Here is a 17,288-nt window from a genome sequence, read left to right as displayed (position 1 = left end):
GGCATGGCAACCCACTCCAGTATTCTGGCCTGGAGAATCCCCATGGACAGAGGAGCCTGGTGGGCTGCAGTCCACGGGGTCGCAGTCATACACAGTGAGTTACTAAGCACATGCTCTTCATGTCCCTTTTGCTCTTCCTCCTTGCTGGAGTGTGCAGGTGACGCTTGGAGCCGGAGCAGCCATTCTGGGCTGCAAGACAGAAACCAGGTCTTGTGCAAATCCCCGAGAAGGTGGGGTCTCCTACGCAGCCCTCGGAAGCTTGGCTGAGTGCTACATGAAAGAAAAATACACTTCTCTCTTGATTAAGCCATTTCTATTTTGGGGTCCCTTGATAAAATGTGTTCTATTGTCACTGCCTCTGGCTGTTTACAATGATGTTGCTGTTTCTGTGTATTGGGGTGGATGGTGTACCCCCCAGATTCATGGTCATCCAGAACTTCAGAATGTGGTCTCTTTGGAACTAGGGTCTCTGAAGGCCACGTGAGGACTCTCAGAGGAGCTGCCACGGTGGCTCCTGGCTCTGAGCAGTGTTGTGGCCGCCGTTCCGTTTGTGGCCTGATGTGGTACTTCTGGGGCTCCCCTGTTGGTTGGGCAGTAAAGAGTCCGCCTGCAGTGCAGGAGACCTGAGTCCAGTCCCTGGGTTGGGAGGATCCCCTGGAGGAGGGCATGGCGACCCACCCCAGTGTTCTTGCCCAGAGGATCCCCATGGACAGAGGAGCCTGGCTGGCTACAGTCCACGGGGTCACAGACTCGGACGAGCACATCATGGTGCTTCTTAACCACAAAAGCTGCCCCAGAGAGGGCTGGCGGTCAAGGAGCCAGAGGCCCTTCCCCGCTTCCCGGCACCCACAGCCCCTGGCATCACAAAGCACTGGAATGGCCTTCTCAAAAGTTCACTTAGAAGACTTCCGACTCTACCTCCGCCGCCCCCTCCTGGCCCCTCTTGGCCCCACACCTTGGTCAGGCAGCTCCGCGCCAACCAGGACTGTCCCCAAAGGGGGACACCTGTCATTGGTCACCACAGCAATGACCAGAAGGAAAGGTGGGTGGGGCTCTAAAGCTTCTTTGGGGATAACCAGGATCTGACCCCGATCCTAACCCTAAACAGGCCCTCCTGAGCAGAGGCCCCTCCCTTCTTCTCAGAGGACCCTTTGGCCCGCCCGGATGGTCCACAAGGGGATCAAGGTGATGAAAACTTAATTCTGTTCCAGCCATCTGGATGCTCCTAGGAGCCCATCCCAGTCTTCAATCCAAGTATCACTACTATTTGGTTGAAGACATCGGGTATCTGAGGGTAGGCCACATGGTCCAAATTGTGGGGCACAGTGAGCCTCCATAAGTTTTGTAGAAGTGCCCATGTTGGGAGCGGGGATTGGGATGGGGAAGACGTGTAAATCCATGGCTGATTCATATCAATGTATGACAAAACCCACTGAAATGTTGTGAAGTAATTAGCCTCCAACTAATAAAAAAATTTAAAAAAAAAAAGCAAAGGAAAAAAAAAAAAAAAGAAGTGCCCATGTTGGGAATTCCCCAGTGGTCCAGTGGTTAGGACTCAGCACTTTCACTGCCGAAGGCCTGGGTTCAATCCCTGGGTTGGGCAACTGAGATCCTGCAAGCTGCATGAGGCGGCCAACAGAATAAATAAAAATGCCCATGTCTCTTTTGCACTCTTGAGGGTCCCTTGGACAGAAAGGAGATCAAACCAGTCAACACTAAAGGAAATCAAGCCTGACTATTCATTGGAAGGACTGATGCTGAAGCTGAAGCTCCAATACTTTGGCCACTTGATGTGAAGAACTGACTCACTGGAAAAGACCCTGATGCTGAGAAAGATTGAGGGCAGGAGGAGAAAGACAGCAAAGGATGAGATGGTTGGACAGACTCACCGACTCGATGGATGTAAATGTGAGCAAACTCCAGGAAGACAGTGGAGGACAGAGGAGCCTGGCGTGCTACAGTCCATGGGGTCGCAGAGTGGGACATGACTTAGCAACTGAACAATGAACAACAACTTTTGCACCAGACCTGTGTCAATTGGGTCCCTATTAGCAGACAAAAGCCACATGGCAATCTGAACTGGGAAAGTTCTGCTTCAAGAATTACTAACTCCAAAGGCGGATGGAAGTGAAGGACACACAGAAGTGACCTGTAGGGAATTCCCTGGTGGTCCAGTGGTTAGCACCCCATGCTTTTACTGCCAAAGGCCCAGATTTGATTCCTGGTTGGGGAACTAAGATCCTGCAAGCCACGCAGCACAGCCTGAAGAGAAAGAGAGGAAAGCACCACGCTGGGCTGAGCTGGAGCCCCCACTCCCAGGCTGAGGTCTTGCTGGGAGAGCCCAGCTGTGACTCACGGGACAGCAGAGAAGTCACTGTGGTCCTGGCAGACTTGCAGGAAATCTGCCCTCTGGAGGTTGCTAGAAACCACCGTCCAGGAGCTGGGAAGGCTGCTTGCAGGGCAGTGTCTCCGCAGAGACAGTCTGCTACAAAACCATCCCAGGTCTCATCTTTTCAACAAAAGTGCTGGAACAATTGGATATCCATGTGCAGAAACCCCCAAACCCCAAGCCAAAACACGGCCTTGATCCATGTACTAAGTCGTTTCAGTCGTGCCCAACTCTGTGCGACCTTATGGACTTGCAGCCCACCAGGCTCCTCTGTCCATGGAATCCTCCAGGCAAGAATACTAGAGTGGGTTGCCATGCTCTCCCCCAGGGAATCTTCCTGACCCAGGGATCAAACCCACTTCTCTCCCATCTCCTACTTTGGTAGGCAGATTCTTTACCACTAGCGCCACCTGGGAAACCGTGTACCAAAGTGATCTCAACTGAATCACTGACCCAAATGTAAAACCTAATACTATAAAACTTCTAGAAGAAAACACGGAAGAAAATCTGTGTGACCCTGGGTTGAGTTAGGCAAAGATTTCTTAGATTTGACAGGCGCAGACGAACAAAAGGAAAAAACTGGGCCTCCTCAAAATTAAGAACGGGTAGGACTTTCCCGGTGGCTCAGTGGATGGGAGTATGCCTGTCAACGCAGGGGACACCAGTTTGATCCCTGGTCCGGGAAGATTCCACATGCCGCGGGGCAACTCAGACTGTGACCCACAACTTCTGAGCCTGTGCTCAAACCCTTGAGCCACAACTACTGAAGCCCATTCACCTAGACCCCGTGCTCTGCAACAAGAGAAGCCGCTGCCGTGAGAAGCCTGTGCCCAGCAATGAGGAGTCGCTCCCACTCGCTGCAACTAGAGAAAGCCCGCACGCAGCAGCAAAGACCCGGTGCAACGGAAAAATTAAAAATAAATAAAAGAAATTTTAAAAAGTTAATAATGTGTAGTCTTTGTAAAGCACTGTTAAGAAGATGAAAAGACAAGCCAGAGACTGGGAGAAAATCTTTGGGAATCACATATTTGATAAGGTGCTGGTTTCCAGAAGATATAAAAGAATTCTCAAAACTCAACAAAGAAACAAACAATACCACACACACACACAAAAGTTGGGCAAAAAGTTTGCACAGATGCTTTGCCAAAGAATTTATACAGGTTGCAACTAAGTATGTAAGAAATAGCCAACATCAATAGCCTTTGGGGAAATGCAAATAACCACAAAGAAACCACAAAGAAACAGGCTCCCCACAGAATGACTAGAATTTAAAAAGGGTCATACCAAGTGCCCAAGGGAAAGTGGAGTGATCAGACCTCCCATGCGCCAGGAATGTAAGGGGTACCTACACCGACCGTGCCGACCACGGCATCCCCAGCCTGTTATCACCTCAGGGAAAAGGAATGTCCTTAGCACAGAACCTCGAGTTCTGGCCTGACGGCGGCTCTGTGCCTGATGTCCCAAGCCAGGACCAACTCCGAGGGCCTTCAGGAGGTGACTGACTGGCTGATCGAGTTGGTGCCTGGTGCCCGCGCTGGCAAAGAGGGGTGCTGAACGTTCAGGGCCTCTGCCCAGTGACAGAAGCCAGACCTGGAGGCTGCGGCCGCAGGGGACGAGCCGGAGCTCACCAGGACTGGGCCCGGGGCGGGGGAGCCTGGAAGAGAGCAAGGCCCGAACTACTCTGCAGCCTGCAAGCGGTGGTGTCCACGGGGCTGTCTGTGCGAACACCGGCAGAGCCGCGCGGTGCAAGAGTGCGTTTTACTCTCTTTAAAAAGCGGGAGAAAGAGGCCAACGCTACCGCAGTGTCCACGGCCCCTCCAGGCCCTGTGGTCCGCGCAGGACCCCACTAGGGGCCTCGCCATGACTCCTGGAGGGCCCCCGCGCCTCCCGCGCCCCGCGCGTACGACCCTGCCCCTGGGGACCTCCGCAGGCTGCCCGGCTCCATCACCCGCTTCCTCCTCCGCCGAGGGGCGCGCGACGGCCCTGGCCGTGCAGTCCCCTCCCGTGGCGGCCGCGCGGGTGGCGGGGGCGCGGGAGGGCGGGGCCTCGGCGCCCTCCCCCTTCCCTCAGGGGCGGGGCGTGGCGGGACGGTGGGGCGGAGGCGGGGCCGCGCGCGCCTCCGCCGCCCCGCGAGGCGGCCCTCCGCGCCCCCCGCCCTCCCTCCCCGCCGCGCGCCCCCGCGCCGCCCGCCTCGCGGCCACGCGCCCTCGCGCGGCTTTGGCTCCCCGCCTCCCCCCGGCGCGCGCCCCCGCCGCGCCCCCTCCTCGCGCACCCGCCGGGCCGTCAGAGGCGAGCGCTCCGGCGTGGACGCGGGGCGGGGAGGAGGCGCGGCGGCCGATGCGGGCGGGCCGGCCCGCGGGGCTGAGGCCGAGCGGAGGCGAGCCGGGCCCGTGCACGGCCCGCGCCCACCATGCGGCGGCTGCGGCGCCTGGCGCACCTGGTGCTCTTCTGCCCCTTCTCCAAGGGCCTGCAGGTAGGCGCGCCCCCGGCCCGGCCGGCTCTCGCCCCCACCTCCCGCCCTGGGGCGCGGGCCGCGGCGGGGGCGCGCGGCATCCAGCCCGGGGATCCCGGGCGGATTCCGGACTCAAGGTCATTGAGGGCCGGGGTGCGTGGTCCCTGGGGGGCCGGGGGCCGGCAGGGCACAGGGCCCGGGGTGGGGGTTGCCGATCGGGTGAGCGGATGCTGCGGGGTTGGCCCCAGTGCCTCTGGGGCTGCAGAAGGCCCCCGCCCCGCCGCGGGCCGGAGCTGCTCCCGCAGGCCCCGAAGCCACACCAGGTCCGCCCCGCTTTGCTCTACTTAGGAGACCAGGTTTGTCTTTCTGTGATGGAAAACTTGGGACCCGTAGAAGCACCCTAAGAAGGGCATACCCTCCTCCTGGGCCATCCCCCAGCCAGCCCGAGATGAGGAGTGTGCCCTGACCCCACAGTGACCTTGGACAGATCCCCGTCCCTCTCGGGACCCTGCCTTCTGCAGGGGAGCCCCAGGCTGCTTTGGGGGCCGGCTGCCGCGATCCCTGTCATGGCTACTTGGGGTAGTCTGAGCTGGGCTGAATGCGAGCCGCAAATTATGCAGGCCAAACCTGCCACCTTCACGACCCCAGCCCCTGGGCAAAAGCAGACAGCCCTGATCAGACCCGCCCAGAAGGGTGGGAGCCAGGAAATGCACGCAGGGGCTTGTCTGCACCAGAAGCCCTCCTGCCATCCAGGGGTCTTGGTGGGGTAGGGGTCCCCACCCAGCTCCAGGTCGGGTGGGAGCTGAGGGTCTGCGTCCTCCCCCAGGCTGGGAGGTGGGGGTGCAGTGGCCCCATCCTGAGGGAAAGGCCTTGACAGAGGAGGCCAGTGTGGCGGGTCTGGGACTGGGGGTGTCAGGCCTCTGAGCTCAGCCCGGGAATAGCAGATGAGCCTGGACAGGAGAGGTGATGGGTTCCCAATGGCTGGGGTTGGTTCTGAGACGCCCCCACTTAATGTGAGGACACGCCCTGAGCCTCAGTTTCCCGCGTGTGAAACACACTCCTGCGTTGGTGGTGAGGGGTGGAGGCCACGGTGCACGTGGGCTGCGGCCCCAAGGCTGCCGGTCGTCGTGCTGCTGTGTCCCCCGAGTGGCCCCCCAAGTGCCCCAGTAGGAGCCGGGCAGGCCGGGGGGTGGGGGGAGCCGCCGGCCCGGGGAACACTGAGGGGTGAGCTCCCCCCGTCCTGGGGGCATGCTCACCGGTGGGCGTCAGGACCCCACAGGGGCAGGGACTCCCCCCCGGAGGAAGTGCCCGCCTGCGACCAGGGCCTGGGGGTCGCTCAGAGCTCGGCACCGCGGCCAGTGTTTGTGGAGCGGGGCTGCCGCGGGAAGGCCGGAGCTGGAGGGGCTCTGGTAGGAGGATGGGCCATGTCCGAGGTGGGCCCTGCGGTCAGGCTGGGAACCTGGGTCTGGCCCAGGTCAGCACCTGAGGCCAGTGCAGGCAACAGCCCGCCCTTCTCCCGCCTGTCCCCCCAGGACCCCTGGCGCCGGCTCCCAGAGGCCCTGCCTGCCTCGCAGTCACCCGCCGTTGGAAGTCTTCTGACCTTGTCCTGTCCCCAGCAACGCCCCTGGCTCCCCGGCCCCCCACCCGCTGGTCTGCTTTCCTGTTTTTCCCTTTGAACAAAACTGGCGGAAACAGATGTGGGCCTGCGACCCGGCCCTGCCACCCTGGCCAGGGCCACCCCAGGCCTCCGCGGCTCCGAGCCTGCACCGGAGCTCTCGGGGGGTCCTCCTGCCTCAGCGCCTCCCGGGCTGGCTGGCCAAGGGGGTGGGCCAGAGAGCAGGAGAGGGGGACCTTGCCTCTCCTGGAGGAACCATAAAAACGAGCGCAGCTGCCTGGGCTAATCCTGGAGGCCCTGCCCCGTCCTCAGGGGAGAGCCGCTGGCCCCATTTCTGGGCCCCAGCCTCCAAGTGGCGAGAACCCAGGGCTGACTAGGACTGGAGCCGCCCGCTGACCCTCGGGCGGTGGGATGTGTGGCCAGTGCTGGCAGTGGCTCTCATCCGGGGCAGGCTGGCCTGAAGCCCCCAGCTCTCCCGGGCCCTCTTCTCTGGGGCTCAGCTGACCCGGTCGGGGTGTCTGAGCTCTTGCACCGGGCAGCGCCTGGTAGCCCTGGCCCATCAGCTGACCACCCCTGGACAGCAGCCACTGAGGCCGTGATTTACCAGGACGGGGGTGGGGAAGGAAGCTGATGCTCCTGCAGTCCTGGCTTGGGGGCTGGATGGGAGACAGTGCCCCCCAGTTCCTGTAGGGCTGTGGGTCCCCCCCACCCTGTGATTCCTCTCGTTAGCCAGGGAGACCTGGCCAAGGGACTGAGCCCTCCAGAGAAGCAGTTCCTGGCCTACCCCACGCTCCTGGGACGGAGCCTCTGGCAGCGGGGCCAGGGGCTGAGTGTCTTAGTTATCTGTTCTCTATTATGGTAAATTGTACATCGCCTGAATTTAGCATCTTAACCATTTTTTAAGCGCACTGTTCAAGGGCATTAAACACATCCCCGTTGTTGAGCCATCACCATCCATCTCTAGAACTCGTTTCATTTCCCCAAACTCAAGCCCTCAAGCTCTGTCCCCTTCACACACTCACTGGCTGTCCTGGGCAGGCCTCCCTCCGCCCCCCGCTCCCCCTTGTCGCCACCCTTCCTGTCTCTGTGGATCTGAGTCCTTTAGGTTGTAGCATGGGTGGGGTCACACAGGCTCTGTCTTGTGTCTGGCTCATTTCCCTGGACATGATGTCCTGCTGGGTCATCCTTGCCTGGGTCGGAGTTCTTTGCCTTTTCATGACTGGATACCGTTCTCTCGTGTGGATGGGCCGTATTTGGCTTGCCCACTTCTTTCTCAGTGGATCCCGCGGGTTGTGTCTACCCTTTGGCTGCTGTGATGGGGGGGTGTGCGAAGCTGTGTCCCTTGAAAGCTCGCAGGTGACCACGCCTCCGAGCCCGGCACTCCCTGCCGTCCCCGGTCCAGCCTGAAGTCTCCCCCAGTGGGAGGAACCATGTGCAGGGTGCCGGGCCAGGGTGAGGGGTCCGGGGTGGGGGAGCGCCTCTCCAGCCTGACCTTGTACAGAGGTTACATGTCATGATGAAATGAGGGCAGGGCAGGACAGCAGGAAAAAATCGTTCCAAATCTCTTTATTCAGCAAAAATAAAGAGCTATCTACCCTAAATCCTCCTCATTTGGAATTAATTTTTCCCTGCCTGTGAGATTTCAAGGTCTGGGAGACACCAGGCCCCTGCCTTGCACCGGGAGTGGGTGCGGAGTGGGAAGGAGACGCTGACTGGGGCGGGGCTTGGGGGCGGGGCTTGGGGGCGGGGCTGGGTCTAGGAGGCGGGGCCGGGGTCTAGGAGGCGGGGTCAGCGCGCCTGGAACGCTGTGCTTCTTCACGGCCCCTCCCCCGCAGGGCCGGCTCCCAGGCCTCAGGGTCAAGTGTGTCTTCCTGGTGTGGCTGGGCGTCCTCGCGGGCAGCTGGCTGGCCTACGTGCACTACTCGTCCTACGCGGAGCTCTGCCGCGGCCACGTCTGCAGAGTGGTCATCGTAAGTGTCGCCTGGGGCCGTCTGCGGGCTCCGTCCGCCCCCAGCTAGCGCTCCTACGGTGGGCAGCCTAGAAACGGGGCTTGAGGCGCCCGCCCAGTGGATTCTAGGAGGGTCTGGCTGTGCCCTGCGGGGCTGTCCCTGCAGGCCGTGGGGGAGGCCCGGGAGGAAGGGGTGCCCCATGGAGCACAGGCGAGTGGCTGGGGGTGGACAGACGGACGGATGGGTGGACAGGGCCGGTTGTAGACATGTCAGGAGGGGCCAGGGGTCCAGCAAAGGAGGCTGCAGGGTGTGGTCTTTGGGGCCTGGGGGTGGAGATGCACTGAGTCGCCACTGTGGCTGGTAGACCAAAGCTGTGCACGTGTGTGTGAGGGCGCTTGTGGACCTGTGTGTGCTTGTCCACGAGCACTGCTCCACGTGGCTCACGGCTCCTGCTGAAGGATGCCCTGTGACTGGTGGAGGGGAAGGTGACGCCAGCCGAAGGGGCCCTGGTAACCCTCAGACGCTGACTCCGCCAGCCTCCCTGGGCAGGGGGGAGCCCTCGGCGGGCTAACAGGGTCTGGGGCATCCATGCCTGGGGGGACCCGCCCCGGCGGAGCTCCTGGGGTCCTGAAGTGGGGGCAGTGGGAGACCCCTGGCTTTGAACCTGTCTCCTGGTGGGGGCCTGGAGTTTCTGCTCCCCTGCAGGGTGAGGGGCACTCTTGCTGGGGGGCTGTGGGGCACTGTGGAAGGGCTCAGCAGGCCTGTTCTGCCCAGGGTCCCGTGGGGGCCAAACTTGGGACAGTCCGGAGGTGGTGGTGGAGGGGTCCAGAGCCAATGTGACGAGACTTGCAAGGGGCCCATCGATTGTCAGTTGTTCGCTGGGGGCAGGCCAACATCAGGCACAAAGGCGCGGCACCCAGCCCCAGGGGAAAAGACCTTGTTTATTCCAGAAGTGCTCGCTGGGACCCTCCAGGGGTCAGACCCAAGCTGGGTGCCAGACACAGAGCTCTTCTCCCAACCCGGCGGGCTGGGGACGCCCAGGGGCAGGTGTGTGAATGCAGGGAGTCTGGCCTCTGGGCAGGGGCGGGGAGAAGTACTGCTTGGGACCCCTTGCACCGGGCGAGGTCCCGGGCTGCCCGCGTGGGTGGAGGGGTCTCTTGGGGCAGTGAGACCTGGGAGGACACGTGAGATGGGGTCTGGCCAGTGGGGTGCAGTGAGCAGCTGCTCAGAGCTGGTGGGTGTTTTCTGAGCACTTCCTGTGTGCCCGCAGCAGCCCCCTCCACACGCAGAGGACTGAAGGGCCCTGGGGGAGCAGACAGGGAACGTGCCCCTCCCAACCAGAGGATCTGCAGCTTCCATCTTCCCAGAGCGCCCTGGCCTTCCCGCCAGTGCCAGAGCGGTCTCCCTGGCTGCTGGGCCCTGGGGACACCCCCTCCTTTCCCAAGAAGACCTGGCCACCTCATGGGGGTATCAGCTGTCTCTGAGAGATTCCACAGCTTGTCCAAGGTCACCCAGGGTGTGCGTGGGGGGAAAGGCAGGACCAGGGATCACGGACCAGGTACCCATGGACCTCAGGGTGCTCGGCCCGGTTGCAGACAGGAGACAGGCTGGGAGGGGAGGGGTCTTGCCCCATCTGAGGCTGATGGCCACACTGCCCACCTCAGCTTCGGTGGAAGCCCCTCCCCACCCTGGTGGGCAGCGTGGCCGGCAGGCCCCGACCCTGGCCCAGCCTGGCTGCCTGCACTGGCAGACACCCCCACGAAGGGCCTTGTGGCTCCGGGGGCCCTGAGGGGGTCAGAGCAGACCCCTGCAGTGGAGGGCCTCCCCTTTTCTATCCTGATGAATGGCTGTCGGGCTGTGAAGCCGCAGCACGGAAGCCTCCTCCCGGGTCCCGTAGGTGAGTCCAGGGCCTTGGCGTTCAGGAGGCCCTGCCTCCCCGCCCCCAGCACCCTCCCTTCCTGCAGGCCTGCTCCACCAAGGGCCTGGGCACCATGGCAACGGTGATGCACATCCAGGAATTCACCCCACGCTTGCTCCAGATGCCACAAATCTCCCCCCACCTCCCCACCTAGGGACCGCACTGGGAAGGGCCTCACCTTCCGGCTCGGCTCAGCCCACACCACCGGGACTCAGGGGGCTGCAAGGCCCTGTCTGGAGCCAGGAAGGGCCCGGTGGGGGCAGCGGCTCCTGCAGAGCTTGACCTGATCAGAGCTGCAAGCCTCTCCCTGTGTGTCGGCTAATAAGGCGCGGGTGGGCGGGCGGATGGAGCACTCGCTCCCCCAGGCCACTTGCTGCGTCTCCCTGCTCTCCTCAGTGTGACCAGTACCGCAAGGGCATCATCTCAGGCTCCATCTGCCAGGACCTGTGCAGCCGGCAGCAGCTGGAGTGGAGGACCTGCCTCTCCTCCGTCCCAGGCCAGCAGGTGAGCTGGCCGGGCCCAGCCCCGGGGCTCCGCCGCCCGCGGTCGGCTGGAGCGGGCGTGTGCACAGGGGGTCCTGTGTTCCCCGCAGGTGTATAGCGGGCTCTGGCAGGGCAGGGAGGTGACCATCAAGTGTGGCCTCGAGGAGAGCCTGAGCTTGAAGGCCGGGGCCGACGTGGCCCCCCGGCGGGAACTGGTGCTGTTTGACAAGCCCACTCGGGGCACCTCGATTAAGGAGTTCCGGGAGATGACCCTCAGCTTTCTCAAGGTCAGCTGGCCCCCCTGAGGGCGGGGGTGTGTGTCAAGTTCACGCCCAAGGACGTGAGCACAGGGCAGGCAGCAGGCTGGATGGGGGGCCACTTGGGCCACGGGGTATCTGGCTAGCCCGTCGGCTCCAAGCAGAACCCGCAGGCATGAGAACCCGCCCAGGGCCAGGGGGCAGGGGGCGGGGAGGAGGCCAGGGAGGAGGTGGGACCCGGGGGGCGGGGGGCAGATGAGGGGTGAGCGACCCCCCAGTGCTCCCACCTATGTGCAGGAAGTCTCCGGGCTCCCCAAGCGCTGGGGGCAGAGACGCACGTGGGCTTTCCAGGAGTGGTGAGGGGGGCCTCCCCAGTGCCTCGCTGTCCCTTCTTGCTGGGGGCTGGAGGCCGGGCTCCTCAGTTGGGCCGATGCCTGGGGCCGGGTGCCAAGCCTGCAGCTGCGTGCCCACGTCCCACCTCCCCTCTCTCAGGCGAACCTAGGGGACCTTCCCTCCCTGCCCGCGCTGGTCGGCCAGGTCCTGCTCATGGCCGACTTCAACAAGGACAGCAGGGTGTCGCTGGCCGAGGCCAAGTCGGTGTGGGCGCTGCTGCAGCGCAATGAGTTCCTCCTGCTGCTGTCCCTGCAGGGGAAGGGGCACGCCTCCCCGCTGCTGGGCCACTGCGGGGACCTCTACGTCACAGAGGGCGTCCCGCGCAGCTCGGGGCCCGCGGCCGCCCTTCCGGCCCTGCTGAGGCCACTGCTGCCGCCCGCCCTGCACGGGGCCCTGCAGCAGTGGCTGGGGCCCGCCTGGCCCTGGCGCGCCAAGATCGCCATCGGCCTGCTGGAATTCGTGGAGGAGCTCTTCCACGGCGCCTACGGGACCTTCTACATGTGCGAGACCACGCTGGCCAACGTGGGCTACACTGCCAAGTACGACTTCAGGATGGCCGACCTGCAGCAGGTGGCGCCCGAGGCCGCCGTGCGCCGCTTCCTGCGGGGCCGCCACTGCGAGCGCAGCGCGGACTGCACCTACGGGCGCGACTGCCGGGCGCCCTGCGACACGCTCCTGCGCCAGTGCAAGGGCGACCTGGTGCAGCCCAACCTGGCCAAGGTCTGCGAGCTGCTGCGCCACTACCTGCTGCCCGGCGCCCCCGCCGGCCTGCGCGCCGAGCTGGGCCGGCAGCTACGCACCTGCGCCACGCTGAGCGGGCTGGCCAGCCAGGTGGAGGCCCACCACTCGCTGGTGCTCAGCCACCTTAAGACCCTGCTCTGGAAGGAGATCTCCAACACCAAGTACACGTGAGGCCGCGCCCCGCCCCGCCCCGCCCCGCCCGGAGACACGGCTCCGCCCACCAGCCACGCCTGCCCCCGGGCCCCTCCCCGCCTCCCACACCGGCCGAGGCCCTCTGCCGCCGGAGCGCGGCAGCCACGCGGCTCCGGCCCCTGCACCACCACCGCCGCCGCCCCCCGGAGTTTTCTGGGCTCTCACAGTGGAGCTGGCAGGAGAGAGGGAAGGACTCACAGCCCAAGCACCGAGGGCTGGCCCTGGGACCTGCCCAGGCCTAGGTCTTGTTACTTTGGAGAACTACGTGTAAATAAAGCTTTTCTGTGAATTGTTCACTCACCAACTCGTGTTCACCTCTGCGGCCTCTGACTGCATGCAGCGCGCCAGGCTGCCCTGTCCTTCACCACCTCCCCGAGTGTGCTCATGTCAGTGATGCCATCCATCTCATCCTGTCATCCCCTTCTCCTTCCGCCTTCAATCTTTCCCAGCATCAGGGTCTTTTCTCACGAGTCGGTTCTTCGAATCAAGTGTCCAAAGTATTGGAGCTTCAGCTTCAGTCCTTCCAATGAATATTCAGGGTTGCTTTCCATTAGAATTGACTCACTTGAAAGCACAGCCTTCTTTACAGTCCAACTCACATCTATACAGGACTACTGGAAAATGCAGAGCTTTGACTATATATGGACATTTGTCAGCAAAATGATGTCTTTGCTTAATACACTGTCTAGGTTTGTCACAGCTTTTCTTCCAAGGAGTGTCTTTAATTTCATGGCTACTGTCCCTGTCCCCAGTGATTTTGGAGCCCAAGAAAATAGTGTCACTGTTTCCATCGTTTCCCTATTTGCCATGAAGTGATGGGAGAGGAGGCCATGATTAGTTCTCTTAAGCCAGCCTTTCCACTTTCCCTGAGTACCCCCACCCCACTCAACCTGGAGAGTCTACTGCAGGGGCATGCCACCCCTGGACCCACATCCTGGCAGCTGGCTGCTTGGGGTTGACTGGGGCCAAGGGCAAGGGTGACTGGAAGCTGAGTGAGCCCATGGTTCTCAGTTGTGACCAGCCCTGACCTGGACCACACGTGGATGGGACGTAAGCAGGGGCACACACAATTACAGGAGAACTTCAGATTTCACCGATTTCAGAAAGCCATCGTTGTCCAGGGAAGAGCCCAGGGCCCTGATCCTCGCACCCTCGGCTCCTGTTGGGGCCCTGGCTGGTCAGAGAAAGGCAAGTCAAGGTAGTTTATTCAAGATGCATTTATTCTTTACAGCTTTGCCAACATGGGGACATGCTCCCTCACAAAGACAGATCTTTCCATTCATTCTAACACCCTGTGCTGAAAACACGGGCCCCAAGGTGTCAGCTGTCAGACACTCGTTCTCAGGACTAGTTTGCAAACCTCATCGACATTCTCCCCTTGGGTGGGGGGATAATCCAGATACAGCTCAGGACGGTGGGGTGGGCCCACATACAAGATCCTGCCTGCACCTCCTGGCTGGAGGACGCTGCCTCAGCCCTGCTGAACCACACCGAGGGGGAGAAGCACACACTGCTACTGCTTTTCAACACACGACACTCTAGGCCCACACGTTCTTCTTCAGAGGAATTTCCAAGGCCGTGCCTCTCCCAGGCTCTGTACCGCCCTCGACTCTGGCGGTGCGTGGCTGCTGGGCTGCTCACTGGGGTTCCCGCCTGCAGACAGGAAACAGAGGGGACTCACTAGGCGCACCTCCCGGTGCTGGAGGGGTCAGACCGACGCCACTCCCCTGGTCAAGCCTCCCTAGCTTGGGTGGAGACCTCAGACAGCAGCGGGGTTGCAGAATGCAAAGACAAGCCTCCTCAGCCCCATCCCCCCAACACTTCTCCCAGTTTCTAGGGGATTCAGCCAGCGAGGGTCATCAAGCAGGGTGGGGAAGGACATGCCGCTGCCAGGCTCAAAGGTGGACGGACTGGACCTGCTGCCACCTGCCGCCGTCGGACTTCCGCCAAGTCCACCGTCACCCTGGCCCCACTCCAGTGGAGAAGCCACAGAAAACTCAAGCGCAGAATTCGAGGAAATGTGGGCAAAAAATCTAGTAGCAGCCACAAGTTCAAGATTGTTCTTAAAAAACAAAAAACACCCGACCTGGATTGAAAACCCACCAGGCATACACTGTGCAGACAGCCCCCGCCTGCCGCGTGGTCCCTCCCACAGGGCGTGAGGGCTGGGTCACACTAGCTCAAGGGAGCCAGCTTCCATCGTCCTGAGAACCCTCACCTCTGCCAGCAGGGAGTCACCAGCTGCATCCTGCTCCCCAGTTCTGCCCAGGGCGACTTTCAGTCAGGTCCTCGAACACCCCCAAGAGCACCCCCACAACTGATTCCAGCCGGCTGCACACACTCCCCCTGACACACCCCTAACTTGCCACCCAGCTGCCCCATCAGCTAATGACCCGACTCCCCTCCAGGAGAGTCCACTCCCAGATTCTGGCAAACCACTGTCTACTGTGTGGGTCCAGAAGCTGTCAGACCCCCAGCCAGCCCCCTGCCCAGCTTACCTGTCCTGACACATGTCCTGAAGAGTCCCACCCGAGGGTCCCTCTCCCATGGACCAGCTGCGCCTACGGATCTGTGAGATGGAATCTAATCAGCCAGTCCTCTCAAACCCTGTTTTTCTGCAGCAGCGCCGTCAACGGAATCCTCTGGCCTTCCCTCAAGGGACTCCTAAACAGTCCTCCCGCAGACTGACAGAGCCATCATTTCCAGCAGACCCTCTCTGGGTCAACCCTGCCGGACCCAAGCTCGCCGCATGCCTGTCTGCTCATTTAACCCTCCCCGGCCTAAGGGGCTCCCTCGGTGATGTCCGGCTACAAACCATTCTTAGTGCCCACGGTTCTGAGCACTGAGCGTAGAAATAGCCGCTTCCTCTCTGCCCCAACGGCACAGGCGCAGCAGGGCGGCCGCACCCGTGGTGCCGGCGAGTCCGGCATCTGCAGGGCAGTGCCTGCCCCGCCCCCAGGCCTCCAGGAGCAGCTCAGCAGGCACGGCCTCTTACCCTGGTCTGGAGCGTGAGGCTGCTCACTCTCGCCGACTTCCACAGGCTCAGTCACCGTCCTTCCTGTATCAAATAATAAGAACGGTTGGTCCAGAATCAGTGAAAAGAAGCTACTGCTGAGTATTTAAAACTAATGAAGGGGGCTGCTGGCTGATGAACCTGGGGGACCACAGCGTAGCCAGGCTCCTCTATCCATGGGATTTCCCAGCAAAGAATATCGGAGTGGCTGACCATTCCCTTCTCTTGGGAATCTTTCTGACAAAGGCACTAAACCCAAGTTTCTTGGGTCTCTGCACTGGCAGGCGGATTCTCTACCACTGAGTCACCGAGGAAGCCCATCCAAGGAGGCCTCCCCCCGGCCCCCGAAAAATCTCTGCACCTTCTCTCCCAGGGAGCTACCAGTGAGACAACAGATAGATCAATGGATCAGAAAAGTACAATTAACAAGGCGACACAGGAAAAAAAATGCTCTGGGATTTAAACAGGCCTCACCGTAGGCCACTGCACCTGCTCTTTGGAACTGTCTGTTTCTGTCAACTTTTTCTTTTAGAGTTTCTGGCTGTACAATCCATCATAGGCAGAATAGCTACGTGTGAATACCCTGTAACCCTAAAACAAGCTCAATCATGTCAGTTGCTAGTTAGCATCGAGCTCACCTTTGAAAGGGAAATTTTAGTGCCACCATTTCATAATGCAAGTAGGTCGGCCTTACTGAAACCTACCCATCTTTCCTGCTGGTCGCTGCGCCAAGGGGCAACCGCCCACCTGCTGCCGCTCCTCACACGGTAACCTCGGGGTGTCCTGGGGCCCAGACAAGCGCTAGGAGAGAATTAAGGCGTTCTTACACGACAGGCTTCAGGCAACACCCACCCACCCTCGATGGGCACTTTGTCAAGTGTCAGACTATCAATCATCCAGAGGTCCACCGGCCAGAACACTGGGCGTAGACCAAGCCTCTTTGCTCTCTGCCACCTCATGACGCAGACGTGACACGGCAGCCACACCTGCAACGCCTCTGGGGGCATGCGGGGAAGATCATGACACCCGTGGGTCCGAGTCCCGAGACTTTCTGTGCGCCTGTGAAGCGCGCAACGAGGCCCTCCACCCAGGCCTGGCTTTGCTGCATTCGCCCTCCAGGCCTACACCTGTCTGCAGGCCAAACCCAGGTACCTTCCGTTTGACTCCCTGCTTCATTTCGGGCTGTGTGGAAAACCGACGTTACGATACAGCGTGCAGACCCCAAGGGACAAAAGGGCCGCGCTATGCATGCCGCCGCCCCCTCCCCACTGCTGCGGGAAGGGGACCCCGCTTCCACACCCACTGCGTTACAAACCACGGATAACCCGTAGACCAACTAGCTTTGAGACAGGGCCCAGCATACAGTGGCGATCAATACGTTTAAAAACAAAACCAGACATTAAAGGCTCCTGCGCTTCGATCCCCACCGCAACGAGCCGGAATGCTGGCGGGCCGGGGGGACGCGGCACTTTCCCCTAATGTCCCAACTCACCCGTTAAACCCCAATGTTCCCGAGGCTTCCAAGCCGGGAAACTCCGGAGAGCACCCCGGGCGGAGACGCCGGGCGCGGGGCTTGGCCGCAGGCGGGCCCTGGGGCGGACGGGCGCGCGGCCTCCCACCAACCTCTCCATCTTCGCCGCCCGAAAAGGACGCGCGAGCTCGCGCCGCGCCTTTTATAGCGTGGACGGCGGCCCGCGAGGCCCAGCCCGCGCCCTTCCCGAGTTCGCCGGCGCCGCAGCGCCATCTAGCGGACCCTCCCCGCCGCACCGCCTGCGTGGCGCCCGCGGGCCTGGCTGAACTCCTCTGTTGCGACCTCCTGCCAGCCAAGCACTGGGTGGGGGCGATCCTCGCGCGGCCCCCGGCGCCTCCGATGGTAGGGTGGAACCT

At 61.6% G+C, this 17,288-nt stretch overlaps 1 protein-coding gene and 2 non-coding genes across 4 annotated transcripts; 1 reads left to right on the top strand and 2 right to left on the bottom strand.

Moving 5' to 3' along the window:
• Nucleotides 1-4,739: 4,739 nt before the first annotated feature.
• DIPK1B (divergent protein kinase domain 1B) lies at nt 4,740-12,802 on the top strand. 2 transcript variants are annotated; one of them, XM_061154253.1, is made up of 5 exons: nt 4,740-4,862; nt 8,292-8,426; nt 10,720-10,827; nt 10,916-11,092; nt 11,711-12,802. In XM_061154253.1, exons 1-5 carry the CDS (start codon nt 4,800-4,802, stop codon nt 12,365-12,367), a joined length of 1,140 nt encoding a protein of 379 aa, XP_061010236.1. In that variant the 5' UTR covers nt 4,740-4,799; the 3' UTR covers nt 12,368-12,802. The 2 variants fall into 2 exon arrangements, with proteins under 2 accessions (XP_061010236.1, XP_061010235.1); XM_061154252.1 differs by having other exon boundaries at nt 11,555-12,802.
• A 2,383-nt stretch (nt 12,803-15,185) lies between these two features.
• On the bottom strand, nt 15,186-15,319 carry LOC133065724 (small nucleolar RNA SNORA43). Its single transcript, XR_009694982.1, has one exon. It is a non-coding gene; the product is annotated as a small nucleolar RNA SNORA43 (small nucleolar RNA).
• Nucleotides 15,320-16,277: 958 nt separating this feature from the next.
• Nucleotides 16,278-16,409, bottom strand: LOC133065730 (small nucleolar RNA SNORA17). Its single transcript, XR_009694988.1, has one exon. It is a non-coding gene; the product is annotated as a small nucleolar RNA SNORA17 (small nucleolar RNA).
• Nucleotides 16,410-17,288: the final 879 nt, after the last annotated feature.

The sequence above is a fragment of the Dama dama genome, chromosome 11 (assembly GCF_033118175.1).
Source record: "Dama dama isolate Ldn47 chromosome 11, ASM3311817v1, whole genome shotgun sequence".
NCBI classification, from domain to species: domain Eukaryota; kingdom Metazoa; phylum Chordata; class Mammalia; order Artiodactyla; family Cervidae; genus Dama; species Dama dama.
The sequence above is the reverse complement of the archived record's forward strand: the minus strand, read 5'-3'. Positions and strand labels throughout refer to the sequence as shown.